The sequence below is a fragment of the Canis lupus genome, chromosome 11 (genome assembly GCF_003254725.2).
Source record: "Canis lupus dingo isolate Sandy chromosome 11, ASM325472v2, whole genome shotgun sequence".
Lineage (NCBI taxonomy): Eukaryota > Metazoa > Chordata > Mammalia > Carnivora > Canidae > Canis > Canis lupus.
The window spans coordinates 21,775,738-21,798,481 of NC_064253.1; the positions used below are offsets into that span (position 1 = coordinate 21,775,738).

The following is a 22,744-nucleotide window of genomic DNA, read 5'->3' on the forward strand; positions in this document are numbered from 1 at the left end:
GCTATAGTAACAGTGATGCTGTTGTGTTATTGCCATTGAAGAGTCATACGGTGTATGTGGATTATAGTTTTTTATCTGACGTAAGTTTGTGTGATACCAGCACAACCTGTAGAAAGAGTATATAATGGACTTAAAAAAAAATCTATAGACAAGTAGGGCAGCTGGCTGGCTCAGTCAGTAGAGCACATGACTCTTGATCTTGGAGTTGTAAGTTCAAGCCCCACAATGGGCATAGAGCCTATTAAAAAAAAATCAGAGCTCCTAGGTGGCACACTTAAGTGGCTAACTCTTGGTTTTGGCTCAGGTTGTGAACTCTGCGCTCAGCTCAGAGTCGGCTAGGTATTCTCTGACCCTCTCCTAATGTCCCTCCCACTCATGCTGTCTCCCTCCCTCTCTCTCTCTCTCTCTCTCTCTCAAATAAAAATAAATTTACAAAAAAATCTACTGACAAGTTTCTTTAATAACAAAAAAATTAAATAGCTAATTCAAAGTCCAGATAGTAATTTGTTCAAATGTATGAATGCTTCCTTATAAAACAAAACCATGAAAACAAAATGAAAGAAAAGAGACGGAGGAGAGGGCTGAGGGAAGGAGATTAGGAAGATACTCCCACGAAGAGAACTCCAGGCCCAGATGGCTTCACTGATAAATTTTTTCATGTTAATAAGAAAAAAATCTAATCTTATACAAAATCTTTCAGAAAATAGTCAAATTTTGTTCTCTAACCCTGTAGAAACAAATAATCCCTAAGTCTCAGTGGCGCAAAACAACAGAGGTTTCTTTCTCATGATACATGTCAGATGTGAATTTGCTACAGTTCTCTTCCAAGCTGTGGGTATACTATGGTGTTCATCCCTGTGTCTTTTTTGTTCAAGGTCCACGTTGAAGGAACAACCGTATTTGGGACCGACTGTTCTCATCAACTAATGTCAGAAGATAAAGAGCAAGAGCTGGCACAAAGACTTAATGGCTCCTATCAGACATGGTGTATGGCCTATCAATTTACATGCCATTTACCAAAGCAAGTCGCATGTTCAATCTCTACTTCATGGGTCAAGAAATATACTTCTTTCATAGGAGGCACCACTATAAACCACATAGTAGTAAGCAAGGATGTATAATCTTTTTAGAGAAAAGGGGAGTGAATATGTGAAGAGTAATACATAGCACACTTTCCAACCAGTTTTATTAAATCAGCATGACTTGATCCAAAATTTGACAAGGACATTTTAGGAAAGGAAAAATTATAGTTCAGCCTTACTCATGACATAGATGTGGAAGTCCTAAACAAAATACTAGCATACTGATTTTGGCAATATGCAAAAGTATGAGAAAGCTTTTAATAAACTATTTTTTGTCTGTGTAGCTTCTCTGTTCCAGACATATCATATGAATGGAATCAAATAATATGTGGCCTTTTGTGACTGGCTCCTTTCACTTAGCAAAATATTCACAAGGGTCATCCATGATGTACCATGCATTGTACTTTATTCTTTTGGTGACCATAAAATATTCCACTGCATGGAAATGCCACATTTAGTTTATCCATTCACCAGTTGATGGACATTTGGGTTGTTTCCACTTTTTGACTATTGTTAATAATGCTATTATTATAAACATTTGTGTACAAATTCCAGTGTGTAGAAATATGTTTTCACTTCTCTTGGGTACATACCTAGGAATAGAATTGCTGGGTCATAAGGTAATTCTATGTTTAGTTATTTGAGAAACTGCCAGACTATTCTTCCAGAGTCTCTGCACCATTTTATATTTCCAGTACCTGAAATGAGGGTAACAGTTTCTCCGTATCCTCACCAACATTTGCTATTATCAGACTTTTGGATTCTATGGATGTGGAGTGGTATGTCCCTGGGGGTTTCATTTGCATATTACTGATGATTAATGATGTTAAGCATATTTTCAAGTGCTTATATGGGACATTTTCTATAGTCCTTGGAGCAGATCCTGTCTTAGCTCAGGCTACCAAAATAAAATCCACAGACGGGGTGGCTTAAACAATAGAAATTTATTTTCTCACAATTCTGGAGGCTGGAAGTCCAAGATCAGGGCACCAGCATGGTCGGGCTGTAGTGAAGTCTCTCTTTCTGGCTTAAGACACCACCTTCTCACTGTGCCCTTACATGGCCTTTCTTCAGGGCATGCACATGAGGGTTGGAAGAAATGGAAAGAGAAAGAGATAGATAGATCTCTGGTGTCTCTTGTAAAAAGAACACTCGTTTATTAAGTCATGACTCAACCTTTATGATCTTACTAAGCTTATTTCTATAATGGCCCTATCTCCAATACAGTCACAGTGGGTGTTAGGACTTCAACATATGAATTCTGTGGGAGAACACAATTCAGTCTATAGCAGGTCCTTTGCCTATCCCAAACTTTGGGTTGACTTAGGGCACCATGGTGGCCCAGTTGGTTAAACGTCTAATTCTTGATTTCAGCTCAGGTAATGATCTTGAGGTCATAGGATTGAGCACCGAGTTGGGCTCCACACTCATAGAGAAAACTGCTTGAAATTCTCTCTCTCTCTCCCTCTCCCTCTGCACCTCCCCCTGCTCACCACCCCCTAAATAAATAAATAAATAAATAAATAAATAAATAAATAAATAAATAAATAAAATCTTTTTAAAAATTGGGTTGGCTTGTATTAAGGAGTTTTAAGAGTTCTTTATATATCATAGATACTAGTACCTTATCACATATGTGATTTGCAAATATTTTTTGCCATTCTGTGGATTGTGTTCCTCTGCTTTTAAATTTTCTCCATATCCTTGGATATTAATCATATATTTTTACTTTCTGTATTTTTGATGCTTTGTCATCTTGAGATCTTGCTGACCCTGAAGGAACCTCCCCTCCTAAGGCTAGCCAATTCACAGAGAAAGTAAAGAACTCCCCTGTAAGCATGCCTTTTATATGCACTATCTCCCCTGACTACCCTCTTCATGAGACTGTTACACTATAGGTCACCACCATTCCTTTGCTCTCATCACCTCAGGGCCTGGTACAAGACAATTATGGACAGCTTCTCCACCCCAGAACCTACTGAAATTGTTCAAATTAGCCAATCTTAAAACTGCTTACTCTGACTTGTATATTCCTTCCCATAGAAACCAAAATAAAGGTTCTTCCTCATTCCCTCTGCCTCCTGACCAACATTGCTGATTCCCTTGTGGCATGAAGTGATCCCTTTCCTCTTGAAATCTATGAATATAGCAAACTTATGTTTTCACTGGGAGTCTCCTGATCTGTTGACCTCACCCTATCTGAATAGTTTATAAACCCTTGTTTTGTTTTGTTTTTTTTTTAAGATTTTATTTACTTATTCATGAGAGACAAATAGAGGGAGAAGCAGCTCCACGCACGGAGCCCAACGTGGGACTCAATCCCAGGTCTCTAAGATCATGCCCTTGGCCGAAGGCAGCGCTAAACCACTGAGCCACCCAGGCTGCCCTAAACCTCTGTTTTAATACATCCTGGTTGTTTTTTTTTTTTTCGCAATTTATTATGTGCCTTGCTGGAATTTTCTTTGTATTTATCCTGTTTGGGGTTCATTGACCTATCTGGACCTAAGGATTTATAGCTTTTATCACATTTGGGGAAAAAAATTTCAGCTCCTCTTTTTTCAAATATCTTTTCTGCCCTTTCTTCCCTCTCCTCTGTTTCTGAGAATACATATGTTAGAAGAACTAATATTGTCCCACAGTCATTTTGGTTTTATTTCAGTTTTGTTTCATTTTATTTCAATTTTCATCTATGTTTCAATTTGGATGGTTTCTATAGTTATAGTTAACAGTGATGTTAATAGCAGTGATTAATCTATTATTTATCTCTTTTTATTGACTAATTTTTAATTTTCATTATGGGTCACTGTGTTCTGGGTTGTTTTAAAATCTAGTAATTTTAGTTTGAATGGCAAGCATTATGACCATTATGAGATGATTAGGATTTTTTTGTGTTAATTTTCTTTAAAGCATTTAAGTTTATTGTGACAGGTAATTGAGTTACTTGAAGATCAGCTTGGTCCAAGAGAATTTGTTTCTAAGCTTTTAAGAGCAGATCTAAATTGGCCGTTATCCTAAGGCTAGCTTAACTCTACTACTAAGGTATAATTCTTCTGAGATCTCTACTGAATGCCCCAGCTATCCAACAAGATCCTTCCACAATGGCTGTCAGAAATCTGAGTCTTTTCCTAGCGCTATGTGATCTCTAAGAATTATTCAGCTCAGGCAGATGATCTTTGATTGGTCATGTAAATTTCACTCTACACATGCCTTGTCAGCTTGGATATTCCAAAAAGCAGATGACAAGAAGGGAATTGACATGAAGTAAGTGCCTATAAAGAAAAATGGGAGGGAGCCAGGTGTAGCTAAGAGAGTCATAAGATTGCAATACAGTTGTGATCTTCAGAAAGAGAGGAATGAAAGACTGGGTGGAAGACATCTAGATAGCACCACAGATCTAAGGAAGTTTGAGAAGCTAATGGGGAATCTTCGCAACAAAGTCTCCCATCAAGGTCTTCCTCCTGCATTTCTCAGAAACAGGCCTGCCTCTATCCCTGATGAACTCAGTCATTAGCAAGGATTAACATGTGGGAAGTGTGGCTTTACTGTAAATATCATGCCAACTGTCAGGCTGCAGCAACTGGGGCCACTACTCAACTATGCTCTCCAAAGTCAGAGATCCAAGAGGTACAATTTTGTTGCCACCAGAGGTTCACTCATTGCACCACACAGAAAGACTTCTCAGAATTTTATTTTTTTTCAAAGAGGTAGAGAGAGGTAGAGACATAGGTAGAGAGAGAAGCAGGCTTCCCAAGGGGAGCCTAATGTGGGACTTGATCCCAGGACCCCACCATCATGATCTGAGCCAAAGGCAGATGCTCAACCACTGAGCCACCCAGATGTCCCTCCTCATAATTTAGAGAAAGACTCCTCCATGATTCCTATTATCTTTTATTCCTGAGAGGAAGCTCAGAAATTAGAAAATAATGAGACAAATTACAGCCTTCATAAGTGCAATTGATCTCAGGGCTACAACTGTACTCATTCTCTTCAATGATTCTTTCTGAATTCTCCTCACCTGTACCTATCATTTTGGCAGGACTTGGTGGCTCACCTGGTAGTGTGACCCAAATCTACATTCCCAGGAAGCCTGAAACTTTGGTAATATACCCTTCTCAGTCAGAAATGGCTACATGTGTCCATTCATGGTTACAAAGTGTAAGGAAATACCAGGAGGGTGCTCAAATGGATAGCTGGGTTTAACACATATCTCTGCCCTCTTCATGTAACAGCAGGCCTACCTCCCCCTGCTGATCCAGACCTTACCTCTACCAATATGGTGACTCTTCTTTTTCACCACTAGTCCCTGGGCACAAGGAATCCAAAATTCCAGTGGCAAGTATAACCTTTAGTTCAGTAGCACTCTTGCTGTGGCCTCTAGCAAGAATATGCCCCTTTTGAAGACCAGGAACTCCAATTCCACCAAACCCCAAGGCTGCAAGGATGAGAAGTACAAATTCCCAAAGTAGGTCATTGGAAGTGATGGGAGCCTTTCCTCCTTCAATGCCTTGGTTCCCAGATCCATGGAAATACAGCATCCTATTACATCTACTGGGATATAGCACTCTATAAATATCTGATTTAATATATATTCTGTACCCTAAAGAATGGCACATCATCCTTTTATAAGATTGTCTCTGAGCTGCCGCTTCCATGGTTATGGAACCACTAACACGTTTCCTTCAATATGAAACAGTTAGATGCTACGCTGTGTCTATTTACATATGGATCAGGTATTCTGAAGCCCCAGGCTACTGAGAATCTTCAGGCAGGAAAGTATAGCCATATTCAGAATAGGTATCCCTCTCTGTGAAAATGAAATCCTAGACCGTCAAGAATGGAACAATTCTGATATACTGGACTTGCCACCAAGTAGCCAGTTGATCTTCCCAAAGAATAACAATATGTCAGGAGCTTAACCTTAGTCTCTGTTGCTGCAATTTTCAGTGTACAAGCCTTGCACCTTCTTTCACCAGGGCCTTAGTGAATAATGTGTCCACTGGGTTCTCCCATAGAACATCATTCTCTGGTTGGTTTTCTGATCTTACATGATTTATTCTGCCCACTTCAATTAGCCTTTTTATTTCAACTCTAAGGGCAACTCAGATATTTCTACATTCCTGACTGTTTGCCATAGCGTTTTCTATGCCACTCCAGCAGTGATTTTGCTACATCCCCTGACGTTCTTGTGATGGTGTTAAATCTCATGTTCTGAGATGGTGCTCCCAAGTCACTGAGTTCTTCCATGTCTAAAGTTATATTTCTGTCCCCTTGATCAAATACCCCAAAAATCTAATCCCAGGGATATTTCCCTGGCTTCTGCTGGTAGTTAATTCTTACACTTTTGATATCAGGTCAATTATATTGTCTGCATTTGGAGCTCTAAGAGATGCATTTTCATGGCTGCCACACATCCACAGATTAGTATTCAAAGATTGGAAGGGAACCTATTTCTAAGTTCCTTTTCTCTTCTCTAGTATGCTGCCTTGCAAACTGTAGCCACCTCAGCCTCTCCGAGCTTATATTCATCCCTACCTCATCAACTCAACAAAATTGACAGGCTCTCCTTGGATCACCACCTCGTGTTGTGATCCAGAAATTGTGGGAAGCTGGTGTGATCATAGCAACCACCTAACTCATCTTCCTTCTATCAAGGATCATAGTTCTGGGCTGCCTGTTGTCCAACAGCAAAGACTGTTGTTTTGTATTTTTTCTATTAGCTTAGCGATTGCCTAAAATAAAGCAAACCTTTATTTGTTAGACTTTAACATAAATTATTATCTTCACTACTCCTCTGATAATGCTAACTGCAAGGAAGGCTAGGAAAAGTAGTTTTTATTCTAGGCATTCATGGTTCAGTTAAAAATCATAAATTTTATTACAAAAGAAGCAGCAAAGAATAGATGTTGAAAGACGATGATTAATCTGCCTCAGTATTCCAGAGTTATAGCTATTTTTTCTTGGTCCTTGGAAGATATTATTCCAACCATTTTATGATTTCCATTGTGCTGTTGAGAAGTCAGCTGTCATTCTATCTGCCATTCATTTACAGGGCTTGGTCTTTTTCTTTGACTGTTTTCAATATTTTCACTTCTTTGGTGTTGTGTACTTTAAGGATGATGTGTCTGAGAGTAGGTTTCATTTTCATCTTTCTTAGGATTCACTGGGATTCCTGAATCTAAGAATTCTTATCAATTCTGGAAAATTATCAGCTACCATTTATTTTATTATTGCCCTCTTTCTTTCTATGTCTTCCTTTCAGAGTTCTAATTAGTCATATGTTGGCTTTCACACATTTCATCCAAGTCTCTTAACTTCCACTTTATCTTTTCCACTTCTTATTTCTCTAGCCTGTAATCTGAGTAATTTCTTTATATCCATTTCTCAGTTCACTAATTCTCTTTTCAGTTCCAATTTACTAATTAGCTTAGATTTGGACTAATCCACTAGGATTCTAATTTTAATTATTATATTTTTATTTCTAGATGTTCTACTTTGTTCTTCTTCTAAACCTGCCTGATTATTTTTGATAGTCTCTTGCTTTTCAAGCCTACTGTCAATATCTTTATTTCTTCATATATATTTAATAAACCTTTGCCTGTTACATATATGACAAGTTTAAGTTAAGAAGTCTTTGAAGATTTGATTCTGTTTACTGTTTCTGGAAACTTCCATTCATGTTGGGGGTTTTTTTTGTGTTTTTTATTTATTTTTTATTTTTAAAAATATTTTATTTATTTATTCATGATAGAGAGAGAGAGAGGGGCAGAGACACAGGCAGAGGGAGAAGGAGGCTCCATGCTGGGAGCCCCACACGAGACCCTATCCCAGGACTCCAGGATCGCGCCCCGGGCCAAAGGCAGGTGCTAAACTGCTGAGCCACCCAGGAATCCCCTGTGTTTTTTATTTTTAATAGTGAGCTCATGTTCACATCTGTGAAAATTCTTTAAGATCCTAGTTTAATATGCATTCCTCCAGAGAGGATTTGTTTTTGCTTCTGCCAGCCACCTGGTTTCATCACTAATCCATGAGAACTTGAAGCTACATTCTAATCTTCGGTTTCTGGGATAACACATGCAGTACAAATTCTGACACCAGACCTGTATGAAGGATGGTTATGAATTCTCAATGGAAAGTTTGTTGGTTGTTTTGTTTGTTTTACCATCCACAACCAAGGGCAAGACAAACTTCTTTACAATCTCTCTTTAAGGAATAGATTTTGTCTTACTTACCCTTTACTAAGCATATCACTTTTTAAGGACTCAGCTTTATGTGCAGTTTCCAAACAACTTCCCACCTTGTATAGGCCCAGACTTTATCTCATTTCATCTGAGTGATCTGCTAAAACCATTCTCTAAACCACCAGTACTTTTTGGCCTTTGATAAGAGGTTATTATAATTGGAATTTTTAGGATATCCAGCACACATCTTGTCAGATAAGCTAGTAAGCATACTGGTGGAGATGGAAAAGTAGATTTGCTTTTCATCTAAGAAGTCTGAAACTTCAGGAAAGCTTCTTTTACCTTCCTAAAGGCAAACAGAATTGGGAGTGCTCTGAAGTTTTAACGAGGAACTTCAGCTTGACACTACTAACTCCTGTCTGAATATTTCTTCTAAGAACCATTCCTCAGATTCTTACTGATCATTTTTAAGATCATTCATTGATTCTTTAGTAAGTCTCCAAACTACCAAGGTTGTTCTGAGTTCAAGTTATTTGTTTCATATGTATTAAGGTATTTAATTATATAAAAGCACTTGGGTGGAGTGATAAAGTTACAAAGATATAATTAAGAGGTAACTAGCATCACAAAGCAGGATGTGAAACATGTATTTGTTTAGATATAGTAAAAGCAATAAAAAATGGGAATCTAGAGGAAAAATAGAGTCCCAATCATACAAAGAGGCTCATAATGTTAAGCATGAAAACTTAATACAAGTAGGAGGATCAAATGAGAATGAATGAATCAGATAGACCTGACACCCTAATGGCTATCAGATACATGGAAAATGAATTTAAAAAATCAAGTTGATGCCAAGTTTCGAGCCAAGTAAACCATGCTACCACTTTAGAAACAAGTAAATCCAGGAGGGAAAGGAAAGCTAGTTTGGGGAAAATTAATCTAATTCAGATATGGTAAATTTGAAGAAACAGCAAAATAATAAAGTAGAAATATTAGCAAAATGTGGAAACTAGGGCTTCAGATAAATGTCAGTTCAGGGAAAGTATATTCTCAAATACCAACTGTGGTGATAGTCAAGATAGAAGAACACACATTTCTCAAGAAACAGGGACAAGAAGAAAGCTTAAGAAATGAACTTCAGAGAATGCCAACAGGGAAGAGGGTAGGAAGATAAATTATCAGTAGAGCAGAAAAGTGTCTGGAGGTGAGAAGAAAACAAAAGATGTGACCAAAAAAAGATGAGCGCATTTCAAGAAGGAAAAGATGATTCATGGTATCAAATGTGACAGAAAATCAGGGAAAATAAGGACTTAAAGAAAGCCACTGAATTTGACAATTAGGAAATAATTGGTGCCAACAAAAGCAAGGTTTTATTACTGTGGTAAAAACAGAAGCCAGACTCAATATGTAATGAATCAAATTTTAATTTTATTCTTCAAGGTGTTAAGGTGCTTCCCTACCCCTCCAACTATATTCTGTGTTCCTTCTTCCAAATGAAAGGAAATGAATGCCACACAGCAGCAACCTACTGAGCTATGAGTGTAGCTCCTTCCACTTATAACAACTCCACTTGGTCAAAGACTGGAACCAGTACTTCCAATTATCACATGGATATCTACCCAAAAGATTTCAAAATTTGACCTTGTTGATTGCCAATTCAGCTGCCACTGCCTTTGCCATCACCTATTTCTCTGCATGACTTTTGGTAGCCATCGACAACCAAGTAATGGCAATCCCTATAGCAGGAGTATTTTTGCCAAAAAGCCATTTAGACCTCTCCCTTGAATAGGCTTCTTCCAAGGCCATGAGAATAGCCCTAGCAATTTTGGGGGTGCTTGGGTGGCTCAGTCAGTTAAGCATCTACCTTCAGCTCAGGTCATGATCCTGGGGTCCTGGGATCAAACTCTGCACTGGGTTCCCTGCTCAGTGGGGAGTCTTAATTCTCCCGCTGCCACTTCCCCTGCTGGTACTCTCCATTTCTCTCTCAAATAAATAAATAAAATTTTTAAAAAATAGCCCTAGCAATTTTTAAGTTGCAATTTTGTGTTTTTTCTCCAAAAAGGGCTCTGAAATATGAAAGCTTCAGGCTCCATAATACATGGATCTCCGTATGTTAACCAGTAATTCATCCTTTCAACACTCTAATGTAGTCATATTTGTAACCTCATCTTACCTGGTCTACTAACATACAGAGTCTGAGAAAATCCAATGTAGCCTCAAAAGATGAAAGTTGGGAACTGCTGGTCTACACTAGTTTTTCCCAGGATGGAAGAGAACTACAATACAAGTATCTCCCATTTAGCATACCACAACTCTAGAAAGTGATAATTAATCTGCAGAGATTTATTTTTTCCTAACTACAAAAGGACCTATGTTATACAGTTCTTTTTTAAAGCTCTAAATGCCATGTTTGTTCTTGTATTTAATGGAACATTTATACACAAAGAGTAGATAGTTGATATATTTGTCACTGTGGCCAACTTATCTAAACAAGTGGAGAACAAGGCACAGATAGCATGCAATAAAAGTAGAGAATTTCCACAGGTAGCATGCAATAAGAGTAGAGAGCATCTCTAGACCAAATATTATATCAAAGGGAATGAAGTCAGGATAAATTCAGACAGCTTGGACAATAGAACTAAAATTAAAGATCATAATTCTGCATCTCTAAAGGAGATTCCAAGGTCCCTGTGAACAACACTGAAAAAAACTTTCTTTTTTTTTTTTTTAGAGAAAGAGAGAGTGCATACATAAGGGGATGGGGGAGGGCGGAGAGGTAGAGGAAGAGGGAGAGGGAGAATCTTAAGCAGGTTCCACGTCTATCATGGAGCCTGGGCAAGGGGCTCTATCCCAGGACCCCGAGATCATGACCTGAGTGAAAGGCAAATACTTAACCGATCGAGCTACCTAGGTGCCCCATATGCTTTAAAGATTTTGATAATACTGTTCAATGTAATAATTAGTAGCCATAAACAAATTAGTCAGAGAAGCCCAAGAGATGTTGCCTGAAATGTATAATAAATAATTTATCTTGGTTTGAAATGTCCTCAGACTTTGGAGTCTTTCATGTGAAACAAACTAATTACTAGCATGCATTTTTATAGTATCTCTCTTCTAGGGAGCAAAAAAATTGATTAGAGTAAAAAATATTGCTGTGTTACCCCATCTTCACATACTAGAGTTCAATCCAACAGAGGACTGAACGGCTTGTCCTCTGTTTAACCAGGGCAGAGACTGGTTCTAGAGCCTGAAAATGCTGGACCTTGGGCTCCCTCTGGAGGAGGTTAGGACTATCTGATTTCAAAGAGAAGTTGAAAATTGTTTTTGCTCTTGGAGTACAGGGGTACATAGACTATGTAATAACCACTGGACACCTACAATCTACATAAGGCTACCCACTAAATGAAAGCTACTTATGAAAAGAAATAATCTTAACCCAAAGTCAGTGTGAAAGTCAATCAAAGGCAAAATTCATTTTACTGCTTTGAGTATATATTTCACAGGATCATTTATTCTTTCAATGCCATATGTATCCATACATTTAGGCAAAGAAATCAGGAACTCTTGGAGCAGAGATTTAGTGTATTGTTCATTGTTGTATTCCTCACATCTAGGAAGGTACCTGGAATATTTTTAGTGGAGGAAGACCATTAATAAACAAAATAAGTAAAGTTATGTAGCTTCTCAGGTAGAGAAATGCTATACCAAAAAGCTAAAAAGGGAATAGGAATGGTAAAAGTTGTGATTTTAAGTAAAGTGGTAGAAGAGGCTTCATATATGAGTAAAAACCAGTAAGGAAGTTTTCCTGAACAATGGGCAAGAAATGTTATGCATAGGAATAGAAGAGTAAAGTACTCAAATTCAGGAAATTCTTTGAGGGTACAGCTGAAAGAATATAGGGTATGAGAGAAAAGGAAGTCAAGAATTACTCCAAGATATTTCTCCTGAGCAAATGGAAGAATGTAGTTGCCCTTAACTAAAATGGGAGAAATACTGAAAAGCAGGAGTAAGGAAGAGATCAGGACCTTAATTCTGGACATGCTGAATTTAAGATATCTATTATATATTTCAGTGAAGCTGTTGAATAGGCAACTGGAAATAAGAGTCTGGAGTTTAGGGAAGCCCGGGTGGCTCAGTGGTTTAGCGCTGCCTTCAGCCTAGGGCCTGATCCTGGAGTCCTGGGATCAAGTCCCATGTTGTGCTCCCTGCATGGAGCCTGCTTCTCCCCCTGCCTGTGTCTCTGCCTCTCTCTGTGTGTGTCTCTCATGAATACATAAATAAAATCTTTTTAAAATTAAAAGAAAAAAGAATCTGGAGTTTAGGAGTCAAGTCCAGGCTGGAGAGAAAGAACTGAGAGTCGTCAGTATGTAGATGATATTTAAGGCCAGGAATCTGGATGAGCTTACTAAGGGAGTATAGACAAAAAAGAAAAGGTCTAAGAACTGAGTCCAAATGCTTTTTGATTATTTAAACTACAAACCATTATATCTCCTGCTTTCCCTTTGTTTATAGGGCTCACTAAGAGAAACTAATCAGATAAAATAAATTCATGATGATTATTATCTATTATTCCTTCAGATAGCTATAAATCAACTGGTGATTTTTCTTGGGTCTTCAGATTTCAAAATTAAAGTAAATAAATCTGTTATCTCTCTCTCTCTTTTAAATGACATTTCATTTTTAAGAGAGAGAGAAAGAGCACATAGGGGAGGGATAGAGGGAGAAGGAGAATCTTCAAGCAGACTCCCACTAAATGTGAAGCCCAACATGAGACTCTATCTCATGACCTGTAAGATCATGACCTAAACCAAGAGTCAGATGCTTAACCAACTGAGCTACCCAGACACCTCTGCCAATGACATTTTAAACAAGGTTGCTGGGATCCCTGGGTGGCGCAGGGGTTTGGCGCCTGCCTTTGGCCCAGGGCGCGATCCTGGAGACCCGGGATCGAATCCCACGTCGGGCTCCCGGTGCATGGAGCCTGCTTCTCCCTCTGCCTGTGTCTCTGCCTCTCTCTCTTTCTCTCTCTGTGACTATCATAAATAAATAAACATTTAAAAAAAATTTAAAAAAATAAAAAAATAAAAAAATAAACAAGGTTGCTAACATTTGTCTGCCTTCTGAGAGATCTCCCAAATAATCACTTATAACTAATCTATAGCAACTATTTCTCAGCAATCCTAGGATGAATGACAGTATATTAGACAAGACTGAATACACCACAGCTTTAAGTAGTTTTGTCCTCTTCTCTTTTAGTTTGGCTTTCAACCCACTCATCATTAAATACATACTTCTGGTTATCTGACTTCAGGTTTTTTTCAGAAAAGAAGAAAAATCATTATAATTCTCTACCATCAGTTATCTTTTCCTAATACTGTAGAGGGGGAAGGTAGGCAGTTGGGAGGCTAGCAGGATAGTAGGATATTTTATTTTGTTTCTATATTTTTGTTTTTAAAGACTTTATTTATTTATTCATAGACAGAGAGAGAGAGAGAGGTTGAGACAGGCAGAGGGAGAAGCAGGCTCCATGCAGGAAGCCCGATGTGGGACTCTATCCAAAGGCAGATGCTCAACCACTGAGCCACCCAGGTATCCCTATATTTTTGCTTTTTATTAAAATGGAAAGAATGCCTTCTTGTCTTGTATCATCTTGTGCTTATGGTTTGTACATCACTTAAAATTTCTTGATCATTTCCCTATGCAATTCTGCTAGTAGTTTCATTAACATGGGCCAATTTCCATGTAAGGCCTTTTTATACTTTGAGCAGCTGTACAATTCTGTATTAAGCTAACTTCCTCCTCTTCTTGGCATTCCTGTGTATTTGTTTTAGTTTTTCCTGTTCACAGAACTATAAGTTAAAAAATCTGACTTTCCTCACTTGAATTTCATGAAAATGTCAACTCTGCATCAGCAGTCTACCACATTTGGGGCCTTGGTAGGCACTGAAACTACTTTGTAAACTATGATCACTCAGGCCCTAGAAATCCAACTGCTCTGGGAGAGTTTATAAAAGGGTTGTAGGAATGGAACAGAAATAATTTAAACATAGAAATCAGGACTATTTCTTCTTTCAAAGATTGTCCAAGCTCCATCCTAATGTCATCATGTTCTAGCCACCAAGGAACATTTTCAGTTTTGATGTAAGCAACTCATTGCTTCAACAATTTGCTTTAAAAATGCTTTGTAACAAATATTTATAAGACAGAGTCATATATAGAAATGAAAATAGACCAGAAATACAACTGAAACACACTTGGCCTAATACCTTTTGACAAGTATTATCAACCAATTAACTATCCATTCTACCAACTATGTCCACTGCTAAAGTTTCATTTCATACTTTCATGCTGCAAGCTTTCATGCCATTGGCAAAGAGTTCACAGAATAAATTATCATTCCAATAACCAGAATAAGGACAACAATAACAAAAGGTATAGGCCCCTATTTACACGTAAGGGAACAAATTTCTCTCCACATATCCATATCCTTAGGGATGGTCTTAAACTGAAACAAGGAAAATCAATCAGGGACATTTTATAAAAGGCTGTAACTTTTAGTAATGATTGAAGCTTCTTTAAAATTCTTAAGATAAATAACGTATGTTATTCAATAGATCTCTCTTATTCACAATATTGACTAGATCTCCACTATCAGAACTTGTGTGTGTGTGTGTGTGTGTGTGTGTGTGTACGAGACAGAGAGAGAGAGAGAGAGAGAGAGAGAGAGAGAGAATGCATCTGTGAGCATGGGATTGGTGGGGACAGAGGGAAAGAAAGAGAGATAATTTTAAGGAGGCTCCATATACAGCACAGAGCCTGACGCAAGGCTGGACCTCATGACCCCAAGATCATGACCTCAGTCAAAATCAAGAGTTGGACACTTAACCGATTGAGCCTCCCTGACACACCCCTCTACTATCAGAACTCAAACTGAACCTCTAGTTCTAGCCATAATGGAGTAGCAGGTATTGGTCTTACCTTAAATAATAAAACCAGACAAAACATATAAAACAACTGTTTTCAGATACTGGACAGCAGATAAGGTCAATTTCATCAGAAATATAAAGGCTCTAAATATATATGCACCTAGTAACAGAGCTTTAAAAAGCAACTACTAAAAGAATGGAAAGGAGAAACAGACAAATCTATAAATATAGGTGAAGATTTCAATATTTCCCCATGAGCAACTGATAAAACAAGTAGACTAAAAAACAGTAAAGATATGAGGCCTAAATATACTATTAACCAACTTGACCTAATTGTCATTTATAAAACAGTACACCCAACACTTCAGCAAAATATATATATATTTTCAAGAATAATTCTTTTTAAGGGAACCAACTGATCCACCCAGGGGTCCCTCAAACAACACATTTCTAAATAAATCATAAGGGAAATTGGGAAATATTTTTAACTGATTGAAATAATACCACTTAAATTTGTGGCTTGCAGTTAAAAGGGAAATGTAAAGCTTTGAATGATATTAGAAAAGATGAAAAGTCTTAGGTCATTGACCTCAGCTTCACCTTCAGGAGCTAGAAAAATAAGAATAAATGGAAAGACTTCTTCCTCTATTCATAACACTTCTAACACTAGCAGGACTTAACTCACAGGTTAAGGACTCAGCCTAAGACTATGCCCCTCTTCAGACTCCAGTCACAAGTTTGGACCTCCTCTTGTCACCAAACTGGCTATAAAGCAGGAGCTCCCACAACTTCCTTCTTGGGTCTTATAATTTGCTAGAATGGCTCACAGAACTCAGGCAAGTGCTTTCCTTGCTATTATCAGTTTTTATATAGGATATAACGCAGAGAAAGCCAAATGAAAGAAATGCATAGAGCAAAGTATATGGGAAGGAGAGCAGAGTTCCCATGCTTTCTCTGGGTGCATCATCTTCACAAGATCTCAATGTATTCACAACTAGAAAGCTCTCCAAACCAATTGTTCAGGGTTTTCATGGAGGTTCCATGATATAGACACGATTGATTAAATCATTGGCCACTGGTGATGAACTCTATGTCTAGCCCTTCTCCTCTTCCAAGAGGTCAGAGCTGAAAATTCTAATCCTCCTGTCACACAGACAGTTCCTCTGGGAACCAGCCCCCTTCCTCTAAGAGTCACACCTCATTAACATAAACTCAGGTGTAGCTGAAAGTGGCTTCATTATCATAAACTTAAGAATGGTGGCACCTGGCTGGTTCAATCCATAGAGCATGAGACTCCTAATCTTGGAGTTATAAATTTGAGCTCCTACATTAGGTGTAGAGATTACTTAAAAATAAATAAGTAAATAAATAAACTCAAGTATGGTTGTAAGGAACTTATTAGGAATAACAAAAGATGCTCTTCTCATCCCCATTAGTTAGGAAATTATAAGGGTTTTGGGAACTATGTGCCAGGAACAGGTGATGAAGACCAAATATACATATTTCTTGTATCACAATGTCACAATTGAACAGAGGGAAAAAAAAAACAACAAAGTTCAATAAATCATAAATCAATAGAATAGGAAAAAAACAATAGAAATAATCAATGAAACCCAAAGCTAGTTCTTTGAAAAAAATATTAAAATTGATAAACCTATATATAGCTAGAGTTACCAAGAAAAAAAAGAAAACACAAATCACCAATACAAGAAATGATAAAGATGACATCACCATAGATCTTCCCAACTGTAAAATAACCACAGAAAAATGATAATCCACGTTATGCCAAAAAAATCAGCAACTTTGATGAAATGAACAAATCCTTTGAAAAAGCCAAATTACCAAAACTGATATAAAGAGAAATAACAGATGTGGGTATCTCCATATTTATTAAATAAATTTAAGGAAATTGAATTTGTACATTACAATATTTTCACAAAGAAAATTCCAGGCCTCATTGGCTTCTGTGGAGATTTCTAACAAACATTTAAGGAGAATATAAAATCAGTCCTACACAAATTCTTTCAGAAACAGGATGAGGGAACACTTCCTAACTCATTTATAAAGCAACTCATTTATAAAACCAAACAAAGACAATATAAGAAAAAAAAACGGACTAAAATCCTTCATTAACGTAAGTGCAGGGACACCTGGGTGGCTCAGTGGTTGAGCCTTTGGTTCAGGGTATGATCCCGTGGGTCCGGGTTAGAGTCCTGCATCGGGGTCCTTGCAGGGAGCCTGCTTCTTCCTCTGCCTGTGTCTCTGTCTCTCTCATGAATATATAAATAAAATCTTTAAAAAAAAAACACATAAGTGCCAAAATACATAATAAAACATTAACCAATCAAATCCAATACAAAACATAAAAAGGATCAAGTGAAATTTAATCCTAGGAATGTAGGATTGATTTAACATTCAAATTATCAGTATAATTCACATTAACAGAATAAAGGGGGAAAATCATATGAACATCTCAGTTGATGTGGGGAAAATCGTTTAACAAAATTTAACATCTGTTCATGGTAAGGACACTGAGCAAAGAGAAACAGAAGGAACCTTCCTCAATGTTATAAAGGTCATCTACATAATATCTACAACTCACATCATACTTAATGTGAAAAAAACGGAATGTTTTCTCTTTACTATAGGAAAAAAGTCATGGATGTCCACTCTCACTACTTCTGTTCAACATTATCACATGTCCTAGTCAGTACAAGTCAAGAAAAAGTAATAAAAGGCATAAACATTGGGAAGGAAGAAGTAAAATTATTTTTATCTGCAGATGTTATGATTACTTATGTGGGAAATCCTAAGGAACATGCAAAATAGGAAGGAAGAAAGGAATGAAAAAACGGAAGAAAACCTACTAGAACCAATAAGTGAATTTTTGCAAAGTCTCAGAATACAAAATCAATATGGAAAAACAAATTGTACTTTTGTGTATTAGCAAAACTAGCTGGAAGATGATATTAAAAAATAATACCATTTATAATGCATCAAAAAACAAAACACATGGAAATAAATTTAATGACTACTGTATGACTGCTACAAAATATTATAGACAGAAGTTAAAGAAGATCTAAATAAATAGGGAGTTTACACCATGCTCATGTATTGGGAGACTTAATATTATCAAGATACCAATTTTCCTCAAATTGATGTAGACATTTAACACAACCCCAATTAAAATCCAAGTAGGCATTTTTGAGAAATTGAATCCTTTGATATTGATGTAGGATCAACAAATATATAAATGCAATAGGTAAAAGGCAGACATACTGGTTGAATCTACCACAAGGATCAACTTTTCAGTTCCTTGGAGGAGATTAGTTGCTAAAAGTAACAGGAATTCTGTTAGAAAGGTATATTATGTATAAAAACCTCAGGTATGAATTCCAATCAGCCTTAAAATGAGATGAAAAGAGCCTACAATATTGTAATAAAGAAATTATGTTTTCCCTTGTTCTTCATGTTTATTTAGTAAATACAAATCAGGTACATCCCTGGTAAAACACCAGATAATCCCATTTTATTGTATGTTGTGTTTTTGTTTTGTTTATTTTTAGAATAGGACAATCAAGAATTTTGGTAGTGTGCCTCCTCTGGGTTTTATACAATCTGTTTTGTGGAACAGAAAAAGTCTGTACCACATAAAAGCCACTATCAGAACTAGGAACTTGGAAGAGTGCTGGGAGTTGTTTAAAAGAATAAAAGAATTCTCAACTAAATGGAATTTAATAAAAATAAAACAAAACAAAAAGAATAAAAGAATTTAACATTTGAATAACATAACTTTCACATATTTTATAAATACTATAAATGATGTTATAGCTGAGAACATATTTTTAATCATCTAAGGGTAAGAACAGGCTTTAAAGCAACCGATCAGATATTTCATTAAGAACTCACTTCAGGAAGCCTGAGAGTTCCAGGAAATAAAAGACAATAAAGGTTATGTGACCAGCAGAGGGCAGAGATCAGTATAAGTACAGTGTGTGTCATATGACAGTATGTGTTACCTACTCAGTAATCATGGCAAGTAAAGAAGTAGCAGAGACAGGAGATGACTCCACAATTCTAAACCAACAGAATTCTTAAAAGAAAAAAGTGAATGGTTTGCTAACAAAACAAAGTTGGAAGATGCTAATGCAAGGCGCATGGCTGTCTTGATAGCCCGTTACATTTCTATTGTATATAAAAGAAGACTTGACAATTTGTATTTTTAAGATTTAAAAGAAAAAACACTACCAGAAAAAAAATCTGTTCCTCTTCAAATTCTTCCCCTTAAAATGGCCATCTCCACCCTAAAATCAGAAACCAAGCCAATAAGAACCAGCAATAAGAACTAAAATATATGCTGCCAAAACCTTGACTGTAATAATGTTAAATCATATGTAACAATATATTCTATGTAAACTATTAATTGATAAACATGCTGCTCAAGCCAAAATATTTGCTTCAATGCTTTCCTCCATTTCTGTCCTTTTAAACGACCTTCATGATATGTTTAAATGTTGTTTTAGAATGTTCTGCGTGGAACCAAGTCTGTATTTCATGCTTATCAAGTATAATTGTTTGTTCAGAAATGTTTGGTGTTCCCAAACATTGGGATCTCACTTTATTATACAATTAGAAACTTTTCCTTCTATAAAGTTCTAAACCAAAGCTAAGAATGACCATTTATCATACATGACTAAGAAAATAGATCATCAAATAAAATTATATGATTTAATGTAAGCTGCAGTTTTATTTTGATGTACCAGTCAGGCAATTTTTGTCAACTAGTGTTCAAATTAAGAAAACATGAATAATTTAAATATTAATAAATTTAAAATCAAATAGGTGAATATACACATAACTACAAAGTGTTTTTGATGTATCTGTAGAATTCTCTAGTCAGCATTTTTTGCGTATGTAATATTAATAAAAAGGATTTTTTAACCATACAATGATTCTGGGATTCCCTGAATTTTCAGATGCTGCATTTTCTACTCTACATCTGGCAGGTTCTTCTTCCTTTCAGTTTGTGCATTTCCTGTATTCTAAAAAGTAAATAGAAACAGGACCTTAATTGAGGAAATGGTGAGTCTTTGGCTAAGGAAATAATAGCCACAGATAAGCACTTGTACTTTGCACCTGGGGTTTATTTTATATGGGAGACTATTTAGTAAAGTATTCCCCACGATCATCATGAAACAGAATTGAAGGTGACTCTTGCATGGACTCTTTCCTCTCTTGCCTCACTTCATCAGCAGTAATTTAGGGTTTTTCTTAGATCATATTGTCCATTCAATGTGCGTATACACTAATTGAGCATACATTTAAGATGCCTGAAAGAGTTGAAGATACAACTCGAAGCACTTGGATCTGAGTAGGTAATTCAAAAACAACTCAGTGGCACAGCCAATAGAAGAAAAAAGTTGATATTTCCTATCTCACACTTTTAAAAACATGTCATGTTCCCTTGTGCTCAAAAATAACAAACTACCAACTCAAAATTTAGGACATTTTCTTAATTCTGACACTGATGTATTAAAAATGTCTGGACCAGCCTTACATGCAATTTCACCAGCTTGTCAGAACTGCGTATGAATAGGCAACACGAAGAATCTATGGCTATCTTTGTTGATTACTACTCTCATAGCCTTATTTCAAGGTCACTTTAAAAAGGTCATCTTTTAAGCAGTTCTACACCACATGAGCAAGACAGGATTTTCCCTTCCAATTTATTAATGTAGGTTGTTTAATGAAAAAAAACTGTCTGGAGAGCTCCTTTCTTCCTGCATTGGAATATATAAATTTAGCTCCAGAAGCTCTCAGATGACAGTAGGATAAACACATGCAAGCACATACTAGGAGCTTAATACACAGATTAGGAGCCTCAATGAGTCAATCACTCAAAATATGTGCAAAGGGTGTGCTGCTCAACATGCTGGGACATCAGTAAGTTGCTCAAGTTTAAAAATTTAAAGCGACCTTATTATTTTCTATAATGAACTAAAAGTTGACCATTAATGACTTTCTTGTTCTGGAAATTTCTTTCCTACAAAGTGGCCTGTGGAGTTCTTAACAAGTTCTAAGCCATAAGCTCTAAGGCATTAAGCATCACTATGCTAATCTTGCTATCTGGTATATGCTAGTTAGCATACCAGATATGCTAATGGTATCTGCTAACTCTTTAATCCAATGACATAGAGATGGAATAGACTTAGTGAAAATGCCTCTTTATATGGTTTTAAAGTTTCTCTATTTTTTTCTAATTTCTCCAAATTTCCTTAATAAGCATGTTCTAATTTTATTATGAATAAAAATATAATTAATTTTATTTATAAAATAAGAAACTGATATAATGAAATTGATGACCTTACAGATGTGTAGAATAGAAGGCCATCTATATGCTTTAATTAAGTGGGAGCTGAGCACAATCCCCTTTCCTTAAAAGAAGGTCTTTAGAAAGTATGCATTTGGATACTGAGATTTTCAAGTATTTCCAATAAAATTCAAGACTCTGGTTGGTGGGGGTTGGGACATTCCAACACAGTTATCTGAAAGATGGCTGAGAACAAATCTTTGTGAAGATAGAACAGTAGGTGGACAGCAGAGATAAACTGAAAACAGGAAGAAAGGGGCTAAAGATAAATACATATGGTCTTGTGGACAGCATAACTCTGTTCACACCATTATTTGTTTCCTCTGCCCGATCATATGTAATACACATAATATTTTCCCTGGGTACTATATACTCTAATCATTCAACATTCCAATGAGGGCTGGTATTAACTGCTCTCCAAAAAATAACTTTTAAAAACTCTTACTAATATGCCATTTTAAGAGAAAACAGGTGTTTCTCATGTTCAAAGACTACATCACTTTGTATTTTTATATAACTTTCCAATAGTGATAACTAAATTTACACACCAAGTCAAGGGTTCCAAATTGCACTCCATAGTAAAACTATAAACAAAAAAGTTTTACCTCTTGTTTTTCTTGATTTTGATCCACATTAAGTAAAGTTGGTATTTTAGATGAATCTGTTTTCCTTGATTCCCTCTTCAGCACTTTCATCTGTTTAACTTTTACAAAAATATATACAACAACAACAACTTGTTATTCCTACCTTGAAATTTTACTTTCCTTTTCAAGAGGTTCAAATAGAAATTCCGATATCCACTAAAGTCGTTTCTCAGTTTATTATAAAGGAACTGAATAAATCATTATTTGTAATGTAAAATATGCCAATCATAAATTATCTGTTTTATAACTTTATAAATAGTCTACCAGGTATTAAAAGAAGATATTTTTTTTAATTCTGCATATAACTGGTAAGTGGATCAGATAATTCCTCTTGAACTGTACAAATACTATTTCCTTGCTATTATATTAACTTTTCACAAGGTGTCACTGTTCTTCAAAGAAACAAAACATTTACTCTGCAAAAAAAGGAGTTTCATTTTAAGAGCTCAGTACATGTTATAAAGCTTAATCTACTACATCTTTGGATACCTGAAGCGCATACATCATTCTTGCTATTATCTGGGCAAAAATCATAGGGAAACAA

The 22,744-nt window shown here is 36.4% G+C and overlaps 1 protein-coding gene across 28 annotated transcripts in view; it reads right to left on the reverse strand.

The window, feature by feature from the left end:
• The window catches only part of CDKL3 (cyclin dependent kinase like 3), a 108,885-nt gene that overhangs the window by 33,044 nt on the left and 53,097 nt on the right, over window positions 1-22,744 (reverse strand). For 13 of the 28 annotated variants that reach the window (XM_035697242.2, XM_049091780.1, XM_035697240.2 and 10 more), the window contains 3 exons: window positions 22,162-22,259; window positions 19,435-19,490; window positions 5,442-5,514 (listed from right to left, as the gene is read on the reverse strand). In XM_035697242.2, coding sequence (XP_035553135.1) covers window positions 5,457-5,514; window positions 19,435-19,490; window positions 22,162-22,259 — 212 coding nt within the window. In that variant the 3' untranslated portion in view covers window positions 5,442-5,456. Of the gene's footprint in view, window positions 1-2,038; window positions 2,151-5,412; window positions 5,515-17,056; window positions 17,479-19,430; window positions 19,491-19,928; window positions 20,229-22,161; window positions 22,260-22,744 lie in introns of those variants that run through there. The other 15 variants (XM_025433221.3, XM_025433223.3, XM_025433225.3 and 12 more) reach the window with 10 other exon arrangements.